This window comes from Notechis scutatus, chromosome 3, assembly GCF_049901735.1.
Source record: "Notechis scutatus isolate UNSWTSFEM ecotype Mainland chromosome 3, rNotScu1.2, whole genome shotgun sequence".
In the NCBI taxonomy this organism is placed as follows: Eukaryota; Metazoa; Chordata; class Lepidosauria; order Squamata; family Elapidae; genus Notechis; species Notechis scutatus.
In genome coordinates, this window is record NC_142011.1 from 95,439,115 (window position 1) to 95,453,325 (window position 14,211).

Here is a 14,211-nt window from a genome sequence, read left to right on the forward strand (position 1 = left end):
TCTGCTGTGCCTTGGGTCCTGCATCAGCCCACGAGAAGGAAATATGCCATTTCCAGGCTAGCCTGGCCAGTGGATGGGCAAGCAGACGATCCTCGATGGAGGCATTTTCTCTCTCAGGCCTCCCACATGGAAGGCCCCATGGAAGCCAAAGCTGGGCCCGAAAGGCAGCCGAGCCTTGCCATGCCCCCCCTCCCCAAGCAGCCCTCTGGCTAAGTGCAGCAAACCTGGTATGGATCTTCCTTCCCTGCCATCAGCATTAGGACTCGCTCACAGCATTCTCACAGCAGCCAACGCTCAAAGTGCACAGGTCGGTGGGCAGGAGAGGGAAGGGGCAGCAGGCAAAAGGGTGATGCAGGTAGCATAGCGTCGTGCTCCCTGGTCAGCCCCTTCCATACCTGCACCAAGCAGGCAAGACCCAGCAGCTGTGGAGAATCCAAGCAGGAGGCAAGATCCAGGCTGGTGGGGACCCGAGGGGCAATGAGTCAACCCTGGCTCTGCTACCAGGAAAGCTGGAGGCTGGGAGCAGTGGTGGGGGGGAAGCTTGCAAGGCCACAAGTGCCGCATGGGATGGAGTTGTGGCGCTGGTGGCTAAGCAAACCAGACAGGGACAATACAGTGGGGAGGCAGCTAGCTAGGCCCCAGCTAGCATCATTGCCCGGGATGGGACCGTGCCAGTGGAGAAGCCAGTCAGCTGAGCCCGGGAATGGTGTGGGAGACCGGCCAAGATCCAGGAATGGTGGGGGGGGGCTGTGAGCAGCAGGCAGATCAGGGCTGCTCAATTGGGTCACAGGCATCATGTGGGAAGGCTAGAATGGCAAGCCATGAGAACCCAGCATGCCACATAGGAGGGGAGGAGTAACTAGGTGGGGTGAGCGGAGCGAGCATCGGGCAAACGAGCATTGGGCAGCTGGGGCAAGCAAATGAGCAGCGACCGGATGAGTGGGTTGGGGGTGTGGCCAGCCAGAAGTTACTACAGGTTCGGCAGCCCATACCAAATCCTTCCTACCAGTTCACCTGAACCGGTGCGAACTGGCTGAATACCACTACTGGTCTGGTCTCCTACTGAGGATAGATACAAGCAACTTTTCCCATCAGGTATTTCACAAATTCCTCCACATGGCCCTGAAGATGATTACCCATGTCCTCCTTCCCATCATATAAGTTATAATGCAAATAATAGGTTGAAGGATGAAATTGAAAGGTATGGAACTGAATGCTACTGGTATTAGCATCAAAGGAAAAGTCATAAAAAGGCAGTAAATGATGAAAATGGTAGGGGTGGGTAAATTTGATGCTACATCAGAAGAATTTCAGTGATAAGTGGTTACAGTGCTTGACTAGACCTTGGTATCCTGGAGGAAAATACGTGAATTATGAAATAGTGGAAAATTTGTGCAATTATTACACATGGATTTTTAAACTTAAATTAGAAGAAGATGCTATTGCTCCCATGGAAAGGGAAAAATAGTAAGAGTAAGTGAAAAGCTAAAGGGAGGTTATTTTATTATTTGTTCCTGTGAATGTACCTAGGAAAGAAGTCCAAAAACAAAATGTGACACTGAGCAAAATTGGGGAAGAGCAGCAGGATTTGATGCTGGGCAAGGGATATACAATTAATATTATTGTCCTCTAGCTGGAAAACAATGAAGACATTCTTAATTTCTTAAAATTAAGAAATGTTTGGATGTGAGATATAAATTCTATTATATGTCTCTTGATTTAGGAAAAAATTATGATAAAAGGAACAGGATTAAAATTATGGAATATTTTGTCTAAAGTTGAAAGTTGTTTGCTGAATGTGATAATAGAGATATCAGAGAGAAAGCAACCATGACAATCAAGGGAACACTCAACGAAGCAGGAAGTTAGACATGAATATGTGACACACACACCCAGTATTGCATAATTATTATATATTCCTTTATAAAAGTATAATGATATTTATAAAACTTATGAGGAGCATTGGTTGTGGACATGAATGTTCATGTCCACAACCAATGCTCCTCATAAGTTTTATAAATATCATTATACTTCATGTTCATTTATGGGTGAAGTCACAATGTTGGCTGAGAATGTGAATGATTTCAAAGAATGTTTAGATATGTGAATGGTGCAATGAGGAGCAACGTAGGAAACCCTCAAATAATTAAATTTGAAAGGGAAAAGAGAATACAAATGATTAATAAATGGAAAAAATGAAGCAAATGAGTCAATCTACATATCTTGGTAGAGTGTGAAAACAGATGGAGAAGTTAACATAAGTAATATGTGTAATATATATGAGATTTTTAAAATGATAATCAGTTTTATGTTCTATGGCATCATAGGATTGAGAAGGAGAGGCTAATTGTGAAATAGAAATCCATGTTTGTGCTCCAAAAGACACATACTCTTCCAAATGAGAAAAACTTCTAGTTATAAAATGAATTGAATAGATTTATGTAAGTAGAAATTCAAAATTTTGCAAAAGAGTAGCAATGTTAATGAAAATATATTCTACTTTCACAGTTCAACAGGGACATTAAATTTTACAATTCTAGCAATAAAATATTGAAAAAGCCTTTTCAATATGACAGAACTTTTTCAAAATAACACGAAAGAGCCAGTGAAGTAAAAGCAAATTCATTTTCAATTCTAACTTCAGTTCTACATGGTGAAGATCTGTAATAATACCTGCACAACGTGGAGTTTGTGTCCAATGGTTCTTCGAACATGTAATGAAAGAACTTCCAAGAAGAGCATAACCTGGGTTGCATCGATAGTACACCTTCTCCTGGGGCAAATACTTTGCCTTTATTTCACTAGTAATCAGGCCATTTGGAATTTCAGAGGGAGAAGAACATCTTACATCTAAAATGGAAATAAAAATGGTCCCATTCAAATAAAATGCACTTGGTTTTCCTAAAGCAAATGTCTGAAAACATACTCCCGCTTTTGAAACCAAACCTGTCAACACACACCATATAACACAGAAAATACAAGGGTGATGCTGCAGGCTTGAGGCTGCTTCCCTTTGAGGTGAGGAGAGTGTGAGGCTACAGACAGAGGAAGCTCCTCTTTCTCCTACAGCACTTGTTTCTACTTATCTTGAAGAAATGAAACCAGGTGCTTTCAATCAATGCTGTCATGATATTTCATCAGCCATAGATTAATGGTAGTGTTGTGTTTGTGTAAATAATTTTCTCTGAAACTTCTTTTGTATGATGATTGTTAACTTGGAGGGTGGAAGAACCTGTATGCTCTAATTTTGTTTGTCAAAGCTAAAGAAGAATACAATGTGGATACATAGTTGGTAATTGTGTATTAGAGCAATTCTGAAATGTTGTATTGAAAACTGGATATCCTGCAAGAAATTTAAATCCTTCTATGAACTACATGCAGAAAAGAAGCTGTCTAATGAACCTCTCTGCATGATGAACTATTCTGGACTTTTCCCTTCCAATCCAATCCAATCCAATCCAATCATGGAGCATGCAACTGTAATCCTCTACCCTAGGCTGTGAGGGAGATGGTCTCAATAACCTTTGCTGATGTTTAGAAACCATCAGATTTGGGTGAGAGAGAACAGATTAATATAAAGGTTACTTAATCTGCTCTGTTGCTTTACTATTTTTACAGTTGATTATACTGAGGATGTGATATTTGGTTTTTATATTCTACATGAGCAGCTAACAGACTCTAGATTGTGATGGGGTAGAAGTGAAGGAAAAATAAATAAGCAAACAGGTTTGATCATTCAAGGTAGGCAGGGCAACCATAATTACTATTTCCAGACATAAAAATTGCATTAATCTAAAAGCTATCCCTCATGATCTCACATAGACTGGATATCTAGGCTGACACCTCCACCCTCTGATTAGGAAATGCTGAAGCAGAGGAAATGCTACCAAAACATTTCTTCTTGAACAGAAAAGAAGACCTTTCCCATTGGAGGAAGTTCAGCATCACTCTATCTCTCAACCCTCAATGTCTCCACCCTCTAGAGCTCAAGATACCAGTTACCATTGGCAAGAGTCTCCCCATCCTTTATAATTATTCTGAAGAGTAGTCCTGCAATTAAGTTGTAACTTAATTTTTTTCCTGACTAGTTAAAGGGTATATTTTGCTCCTTTTTGCTGGCCACCTGAGGGGGAATGGGGGCCTATGGGTTGGAAGTTGGGCAATTGGGGATGAGTGGAAAAATAATGAGTGTATCAAAATGCCCATAGGTTTATCAATTTGTCAATCAGAAAAACTAAGAGCAATGATACAGGATTAGCTCATGTTGGAGTGAATGGTTCAGATGAATAATATTTCATTTTTGAATTTTTAAAAAAATGTACTTTCCATGTGAATGTTGTGAATCTCAGCAAAAATATAGACCATATATTCCTACCTACACATCTTGGCAAGCGTGACCACTTATTTTGTCTACATGTTACAGGAGCTGATTCAGATATATCAAAACCATCATGACACTGATAATTTATTTTCTCGCCATTCAGGTACTTCTTCATTGTATTTTCAACAATTTCAGCATTTTCAACTGGATGGGGTGTGGGACATGTTGCATCTAAATAGATAGAGGATACAAAACTTCAATTTTCTGAAGTGATTCAAGAGAGATAGAGTATAGGCCAAAAATAAATTATGACAAAATATATTATCAACATTAGGCCAGCTAAAGTTACAAAATTGTTCAGTTCCAATAATGCTTCCATTGGTTAATTTAATCTAGCCTTCTTTGCCCATGCAATGTGAAGATTCATTCAATCTCTGAAACAACAAATGCCTGTTTGTCTGAGTCTGCATAGATTGAAAGAGTAAGACAGCAAGTTGGGCCTCTTTCTTTAAGCATCACTTTTCAACAATGTTGTTTTGAAAACAATTACCTTGAGAAGATCAAAAATAAAATTACTGTACCTTTACAAGTGAAAGATCCTACCCATTTTCCTCTTGTACATGTTTTTCTAGTAGATTCTTTGGTATCAAATCCATGATTGCATGTATAATTTATTATTTTTCCAGAATCATATTCCAGTTCTCTATCTTCTTGCTCCAGTGAAGCATTGGGAATTTCTGGGGCTGGACCACATGACTTTTCTGGAAAAAGAAAAGACAACTTTCAGTACAAATCGATTTATGCCAATTTATGCCAATTTATTTCTTTAAATAGTAAAAAATCAGCATATCATTATCAATAGCAGTTTTAAAAAGCTAAGATGCAAGAGCCCTGTTCAGTTTACCCTAACCTTTGCAAAGAATTCATTCAGAGGAGACTGTCTGTTTCAGAAGTCCAATGCATTTAAAAAAAATAAAATTCTAAACATAGGTAGTCCTTGAGTTATGATCACAATTAACCCGAAAATTGATGCTGCTAAGTGAAACATTTGTTAAGTGAATTTGCCCCATTTTACGATTTTTCTTGCCACACTTATTAAGTGAATTTGTTATTGTATTTGTATTTGTTAAGCTAAGTAACACGGTTGATAATTGAATCTGGCTTCCCCATTGACTTTGCTTGTCAGGAGGTCACAAAAGCTGATCACATGAGCCCAGGATACTGCAACCGTCATAAATATGAACCATTTGCCAAGCATCTGAATTTTGATCATGGGGATGCTGCAACAGTTGTATGAAAAATGGTCATAAGTTACTTTTTTCAGTGCTGTTGTAACTTTGAATAGTCACTAAATGAACTGTTGTAAGTTGAGGACTACCTATATCGCAGAAGATTTTGAGAGAGTTAATCTATATGATTAAGTCAGAAGAGCATAAATTAATATTGTATTATTTAAATATAATTTATTGTGCATTTTCTTTAGCAAGGGAAAAAAACTGAAGAAATTGATTAAAGTTTGGTTTTAGATTTGCATAACTGCTTCTCTGCCCTGATTTTCTCAAAGAGAAACCACACAAAGGGTTTTGAAGTATTTCAGGATTTATTAAAACTACATTCTAAAAGCAAATTAATAGAAACCTGCTGACTGATTTATACTTTACTTAAAATTAGTTCTATACTTTGAATTAGAAGTAGAGTGTTTTTAGACTGTGCACATATGTTTGATTTTCATAGTGTTTGTGTTTTAGTTTTAACTCTGTTCATTGCTTAGAGGCACTTTTGTGAGATAGTCAACTATATAAATTATTAAAATAAGTATTAAATCACTTTAAAAAGTTTTTCTTTAATTATCTTCAAAGGAGGAAACCAGGAGCCCGGTTCTGAATGATCATTAAACTGAAGATAGACGTTATGTCCCATTGAGGCCCTGATGGAAGCAAATGTACAAAAGGCTTTTAAAAACAATTGAGGAAAGCCAGCAAGTGAGTTTAGCTTCAAGCACCAGGTCATACTGACAAAAAATTAAGAAGTCCAGCTAGGAATTATCTATTAAATTTAATTATTGATACTCTGTGGATTTATTATCTCTCTTATTCCTGTTCTACAAGTGTGCTCAATAAACTGTATGTTTCCATGTAATCTGGAACCTTTTTATAGGCTAGTTCCCCTAAATTAAGGACAGACTGATATTATCCAATCTAGAGCTTTCTGTTGTTCATTTTATTCATTTTATAGGCAGGGGTGGGATTCTACCAGTTTGCACCTATTTGCTAGAACCGGTTGTTAACATTCTAAGCAGTTCGGAGAACCGGTTGTTAGAAGAAATTACTGGCCTAATCCTGGGAAGAAGGAATCCTGTAAGGAAGGCCGGAAGGAAACATTCTGGTGTTGCTTACAGAAACTGCCTCTCCGTTAACCCTTATTACATTCTTGGCAGGACTAGCCTTCCTGTCTTAGGAACTTCTCTGGAGTTTTTTCCCCCTCCTTTGCTGGTACTTTGCTTGTGTGGAGTGACCATTCAAAGTTACAATGGCACTGAAAAAAGTGACTTATGACCATTTTTCACACTTACGACTGTTGCAGCATCCCCACAGTCATGAGAGGCCAGGTGAGGAGTTGCGTGCCTCGATGTGAGTGATATTGAGTTGGCCACGCCCAGCCAATAACATGACCACCAAGCCATGTCCACCCAGTCACATGACCACCAAGCCACGCCCACCACCTAAGCCATGCCCACAGAACCGGTTGTTAAAAAATTTGAATCCCACCCCTGAAAATAAGTCATAACATTTCATAACTTTAGGGGTTTTTTCTTCGTTTTCTTGGACCTATTATTCTTACCTTCTTTTAGGTTTGTCTTTTCCTTTATGTAAAATCTTATACAAGCGTGTACGTGTGCACACACACACATAAACACGCACATTAGCATGACATGTTCCAGCCTTTGTCACCTTTAGTTCCGTAACTGCAATCTTCTCTAACTACCAATTTTGCATTCAAGCCAACCAAAAATGAATGCCTCAGAGCTCCCAAGCCATTCAGCAGGTTCTGACCAGTTCTGTAGAACCGGTAGCGGAAATTTTGAGTCGTTCAGAGAACCAGCAAATACCACCTCTGACTGGAGATTTTACAGTATCCTTCCCCTGCCATACCCACCAAACCATGCCCACAGAACCGGTAGTAAAAAAAATTGAATCCCACCACTGTCCCTCCACCCCATCTTGTAAGAGAAACTTTTGAGAGTTTGTATGTATTTCTGGTAGACCCAGTGAGAAATGATTCCTGTAGATTCGAAGAGAAAGGTCTTTGCTTTTCCCAGAGAAAGCATAATGCTCTCCTGGTTAAAAAGGCCCAGCAACTCTAGCAGATATCAAGGAGAGAAAACAGGGCACCCAGAATAGTACTGAAAATAAAGCCTCAAAGGAAAGTTATACTAGTGAAGAGTAGACACATATAAGCAAAAAAAAAAAAAAAAAAAAGGGGGGGGGTTGCACTGCTGTGCTTACTTGCTTTCCATCTTTTTTGTTATCACATAGTACTTGCCTAAACTATCTACACTCACCATCTCTTCTTTGGAGTGGAGGCCTTTAGGAAAGGTAATCTTTGAGCTGATTTATTAAAGTAGTGACACTTATTTTGCAGGTTCACCTTGAAAAATAATAGGGTTTTTTTTTAGCCTGAACAACAGAGGGATGGTGCAGTTGTGTGATGTCCAGATTACACTTACTAAGTCCTTTATAAATTGTGAATAAGAGAGATTTTGAAGTCAGAACCCTGCTCTGACAAGAACAGTTCTGAAAGTATACATGAGATTAATGCTTGAGTCCATACATGTGACATTTTAAGACCTATGAAATCTCAATATTTATATAAAAAACCCAAATTCCTCATTTATGCATCTTCCTTGTCCCATTTCTAATATCAGCATAAGAATGAAAAAAAAAAATGCATGGATAACTCTTTTTTAGAATTCAAACCCAGTGTTGGCATTTCAGTAGAAAAAAGTACTATTTCTTACCTTTGCAAACAGGTAGCTCAGACCATTTCAAATTTTCACATCTTACAGGATTTAACTGACTAAGTTCAAAACCTGGAGAGCAATGATACTCCACAATTTCACCAGGAAGAAACATTGTGCGGTTCCCAATTCCTATTATACCATTGTCAATTTCAGGAGGAGGTTTACATCGTAAATCTAGGAACAGGAAACACAGGAAGGTTTGTTAATGAAAGAAATAAAATATCATAAAGACATTTCTATTGCATCTGTATAGCAAATCTCTTTTAATAAAACATGGTTAAGAAACAAAATCTTTATGCAAAAAAAGAAGCCGCAAGTGAAGAAGTAGATGTGAAAGACTCAAGATACTGCCAATCAATCCATCCTAAGCTTCTCTCTCTTGTTCATGTGATCCATAATGGAGTATATACAGCAGGGGTGTCAAACTCACGTGATCATGTTGTCACCACATGACGTATAGTGACTTTCCCCCCTCTTTGCTAAAATGGGGGTGGGCGTGGCCAGCGCATGATGCATTCAGCCCGCAGGCCACGAGTTTGACACCCCTGATATACAGCATATACAGCCCCTAGGCTTGCCACCATATACAGACACAGGGAGAAGCAGAAACATAAAGAAATAGTTTTAGCATTCATGTACCAACCCTGATCTGACTCTCAGAGAAAGACAGAGGCAAGATGTACAATGTGCAAAGAACCTGATTAGTATCTTAGAATAGAGCACATGCATACACAGAAAAGCCACTGTGGACAAATGGCTGTGAAGAATTCCATCAGTCATGCTCTGAATGTTCTCCTGACCTTTTTGCTTCTTACACTTTATCTGTAATATCTAGTTTATTTAAAACAAAGGCAAAACCGAGCATACAAACCAAGACAGCGTGGAGGTGATCGCCATTTTCCAGCTTCACACTTTATTTTTTGTGGGCCACGAAGAAGAAAATGTTCTTGACACTTGAAGCTAATTTCTTCTTCGGTCTTGTAGATTCTCATTTCAGCTACATTTATGGCATTGGGAAGCTGAGGTGGTGGAGGGCAGGTTCCTTTAACAAAACAGCTTATAATTAGAATTTGTTTAGGATTAGAGCTGAAAATTATCTCATTTCTACTTTATCCAAAGAAGATGAATCCTAAGTATTTTCTTAGGAGGCTTTTATGTCAAATCTCTTGTCTATCGTGATTGAGAATGCCACAATCACAAAGAGATTGAATTTCTAATTATATTTGTATGATACAATTATCAGGGCTTATTTTAAGTCAGACTTTCAGTCAAGTTATAGGATGAAATTTGCTTCATCCAGTTGATAAGTGGCTGTGTAGCAGAGCTGGCAAATAAAGTAATAAAATATCATAACCTCAAATAGCCTTTAGATTTTTAGAAGCTTTCTATACATTTGATTATGATATTCTTCTCTCTTTGGCAACTGAGGCTTAGAGAAATTTGTGGCTCTCATTTTTCTTGACTGCAGATGTCCCCAAGTGATCCTGGGGAACTAGTTTTGTGTGCCACAGCCATCAGATTCTGCTGATCTACAGGCTTCTATCCTTACTCCTGTCAGTCAATATTTGCATTAAGTTTCAGGAGATATTTGTGTGTGTGTTTTTTTATAATGTTTTGCAGATAAACACATATGGTAAGAATGAACAGCATACAAAAATCAATCACTTTCAAAGTTAAATAGCAATCAGCTACTAATAATAGAAGCTTTTTATACATTTGATTATGATATTCTTCTCTCTTTGGTAACAAAAATCTAAGGAACAGGACATGCAATTAGTCCATAAATGTTCTGTGAAAGAGATCAGTTTGGAACATTTTCCTAAAGAAAAAACGCTATTCCAGAAGTCTGGTACTAGTACTGAGAAAAAGTGATTCATATCTCAATCCTCCTCCTCATTTCAGGGAAGTTGAGTACCACGAGCACTTTGTCCATGTAAACTGGCTGACTGCAATTGGAGTCCTGCAGGTATCGAAATCCTAAACTATATAGGTTTTATAGATCAACACCAAGAACTGACCTAAAAATCTATTGGGAACCAGTAAAAGGCCCTGTGTGCTATTCCTTCCTTTGCCAGTCTCTCATTGTCTGTGCAGTAGGCTGCTTGCATAGTGAGAATCCTTTTTTTTTTTTGAACAAATTTTATTAATTTTAAAGACAAACAAACCATCATTAACCATTGAATACATAAAACCTCTTTCCATTATTAATTTTACAAGTCAAGTAAAATATTATTTTATACAACATAATTCTGTTTTACACCATTTCCATATAGACATATAAATATCTCTTAGCAAATTTCTCATTATTTCTCTTTTCGTATTCAATTTCATTATTATTATTATTATTTTCTATATTTATCCAATTTATAATCATCATCTACATTTCTCTCTGACTTGATTACCATTATTCTCATCCAACATTCCTCTGAGGTTTTATTAATTCTCAAACAAACATGAACATAAAAATATAAAAGACACAAAAATATAAAACTTCTTTTTAGAAAGGAGTTTGGTCCCAGATTACCTCTCTTTGTATGGACTTCAATTAAATTCGTGCTCATCTTATATACCATTACCTATCTTATTTACCATTCTATATCTTCTATATAACTTCTCCCCGCTTTTCACTCTTCTTAATTCTATTTTATTTAATTCATTTTAATTTAAATCATTGTATTTGTATTTTTTGTCCATTCTTTCCAAATTATCCATTTCTCATTCCCTACAATAAAAAAAAAAAAGGATTTCTCCTGAAATCACTGATCAGAGTATGATGCCTTTCTATCCTCCCCCTAAATTAATATTTAAAATAACGCTTAGTACCCAATCTGATTCTGCTTAGTACATTCTACCTGCTAACTTTTAAAAAGAGAAGAAAAATAATAAGTCCAAAGTAATTAATATAATTAGATAATAAATCTAAATATTAAATCTTATAACATTCCAATTATCTATTTCAAAAAACAAATGCTACAATAAGTTTATAGTAAAATCAACATAATAGTCAATTAAACTCTTTAATTAAACTCAATATTTTAAACATTCCTTTTAATATTTTGTTAAATTTTAAAATCTATCATTACTAAACATTTCAATATTTTAATCTTTTATTAATTCTTATAACATTCTAGTTTTCTATTTCTAATACAAATACTACTATACCATTTTATGTACCTTGCAGAATCTTCTTCTTTTTTAAAAAAATTATACATTACCCTTTATCCCTAAAAAAAAATCCTTTTTTCCCATCTTGTTCTATACCTTTGTGGCTCCCCCCCCTTTTCCCTTCCTTTCTTATCCCACCTGGCCTTTTTACACCCCCCTCTACTAACCTCCGCCTTTTTAGCTTCCCCTCTCTGTTGTATTCCTTTTTTCTTTTGCTTAGTAACATTGTGTTGATTTTGCATCTTATTTTTCTCTTTCTTAAGTGTTTTTTTAAGTCTTAAGTCCTTCATTTTCCTTCCTCTCTTTCTCCTTTCTCTCTTAATTAACTTTTTAGATTCATTGAAGATGGCGTCTTCTTCTTCTTCTTCTTCTTCTTCTTCTTCTTCTTCTTCTTCTTCTTCTTCTTCTTCTTCTTCTTCTTCTTCTTCTTCTTCTTCTTCTTCTATTTCCTCCATCTGTTGTTGTGTTTGCTGATAAATAGCAAGCGCCATTTCTAAGAAAAGGAAGGCTTCTTTCACAGCGTCATTGCTTTCTTTCTTTATTTTTCCATATTCCTTTCTAAGTTCATCAACAGGTAAAGCCATTGTAAATCTTTTCTTTGTTCTTCTTCTTAAAGCAACCAAGATGTTTCAAAAGTTAGAACAATTCCCCAAAATCCCAGAGACATCGATCAGTCCAAACAAAGCACAAAGTTCTCACTTTCTCTTCCTGGGGTGGTATCAATAAAAAGGAAAAGAAAAAAAAGCCCAATCTGTATTTTAGAGCCTTGTTGCAAATTAATTTCTAGTCTCAAAGTCTTCAAGGCATCTCCTCCAGCAAGATCTTAATATTTTTTTGTCCTCTCCCTTCCCACTTATAACAAGAAGCCAAGTTTTTACCTTTTATAAAAAAAACAGGTTTCTCAATGGCGATTTGTTGATTCCCTAGGGAAGGAGAGTAAACTTTCCCTTTCAGCACCTCAGTTTTGCCGCTTGAAATTCTCCTCTGGAAACAAAGTATCGTTCAAGAAGTCATAGTTTTCAGGATTAGGTGTCTCTTAAAGTCTTGGGTCAGCCAAAAAACTTTCTCTTAGAAACTTTCTCCCCTCTTCCTCCTGCTCAATCTTACCCAGCTGCCGGCTTCTTTGTGGCGGCCATTACAGACCGCCGCTCGACCGCCTTGAGAGAAGGGGGTTTTGCCGGCTGGGGAGGGGGTCTGCAACACCCCCAAACCCCTCTCCGGATCCCCCTATCTTCGGCTGCCTCTGCGGGGCAGCCTTAGCCTCCAGATCCGTCAGGATCGGAGGCACCAAGACGGCTAGCACAGCAGGAATCGCGCAGGATCGCGAATCCCTGCCGCTGGCAAAGCCGACAAACCGGAAGTCCGCATATAGTGAGAATCCTTGACTAATCACCTCAGCCTCCAAAAATCTTCTCCAAGATTTAGCACCTAACAGTATGCTCAGATTAGGTCTCCAGTTGTTGCTACATAGATTTCCGTTTCCACAATGATACAGAATGCCAGGCCTGACCAACTGGGGAACAAACAACAACAGCAAAAACACTTATAGATATAATTTCCTATCAGACTATAGCAAATCTTTTTATCGTTCTTTCTCTCAATCATTCTTTTCTACTATCTGCTCTCACATTTGTCTTCCTATCCTCCAGTCTGTTTTTCCACAAACTAATATTTCAGCACCCAAATTGAAACCATGATGTCTGTTTCTTCCAATTCTTACCCTTTGCTTTTACCTAGTACTCATAATTCATCATTAAACATTTCACCAGAAAACTCTCATAAAAGGGCCATTTGTTCCCTGCTAATCACACTGGAACTTTACTACAATCAGGAAACTCTCAATGGCACTCATAAAACAATTACAGTAAAAGACATATAAGATCAAAACCAATCCAACAGTTACAAACTCAATTAGAACAACAACCTACTGTGTTTCTCCAAAAATAAGACCCGGTCTTATTTTCTTTCAGGCCCCAAAATAAACATGAGATTTTATTTTTGAGGGATGCCTTACTCGCTTACCTTAGGACCATCACAGCTTGGCTTCCCATTCCTAATACCTGTTGCACTGCTGCCTGACTTCTTCTTTGGCTGCTTGCGGCAAGATGCTGCATGGCTCATTGTGCTGGTGCCACTGCTCACAGTGGAAGGCTGCGAAGCACATCATGCCATTGCAGTTGCGAGTGGTAGCACCAGTGCAACATGGCATGAGGCATCCTGCTGCGAGCAGCAACACTGTTATGACAAGCCTTGCGGCATTCTACCGTAACTGGCAGCACCAGTATGATGTACCACATGGAATCCAGACACGAGCAGCCACAAGCAGGTGCAGAAGAAGTCGGGCAGTGGTGCCACATTTGTCAGGGCATGGGAGGCTTGGCTGTAGCGGTCCTAATGTAAGTGGGTGCAGGGTGCATGGGGTAGCTCCACCCCCATTCCTGCCCTAGCTTGATTTTTATGGATGCACCTCATCCCACCTCGTATAACCAGTTGGTGGGCAGGGCTTAACTAGGGCTTATTTTTTGGGGGGGTAGGACTTATATGAGGCACAGTCATGAAAATCAAGCTAGGGCTCGTTTTTGGGGTAGGTTGTATTTTTGGGGAAACACGGTAATTATATAAAATAGCTATGTAAGTAACTGTATTGCCCTTTGCAAAAGTAGTTGCAGGATTGATAATAAATTAGATAGCTGATATTGAACTG

The 14,211-nt window shown here is 38.1% G+C and overlaps 1 protein-coding gene across 21 annotated transcripts in view; it reads right to left on the reverse strand.

The window, feature by feature from the left end:
• The window catches only part of CFH (complement factor H), a 170,342-nt gene that overhangs the window by 90,204 nt on the left and 65,927 nt on the right, over positions 1-14,211 (reverse strand). For 10 of the 21 annotated variants that reach the window (XM_087960797.1, XM_087960794.1, XM_087960801.1 and 7 more), the window contains 5 exons: positions 9,214-9,384; positions 8,340-8,516; positions 4,903-5,082; positions 4,376-4,552; positions 2,674-2,850 (listed from right to left, as the gene is read on the reverse strand). In XM_087960797.1, coding sequence (XP_087816923.1) covers positions 2,674-2,850; positions 4,376-4,552; positions 4,903-5,082; positions 8,340-8,516; positions 9,214-9,384 — 882 coding nt within the window. The remainder of the gene's footprint in view (positions 1-2,673; positions 2,851-4,375; positions 4,553-4,902; positions 5,083-8,339; positions 8,517-9,213; positions 9,385-14,211) is intronic. The other 11 variants (XM_087960813.1, XM_087960811.1, XM_087960807.1 and 8 more) reach the window with 2 other exon arrangements.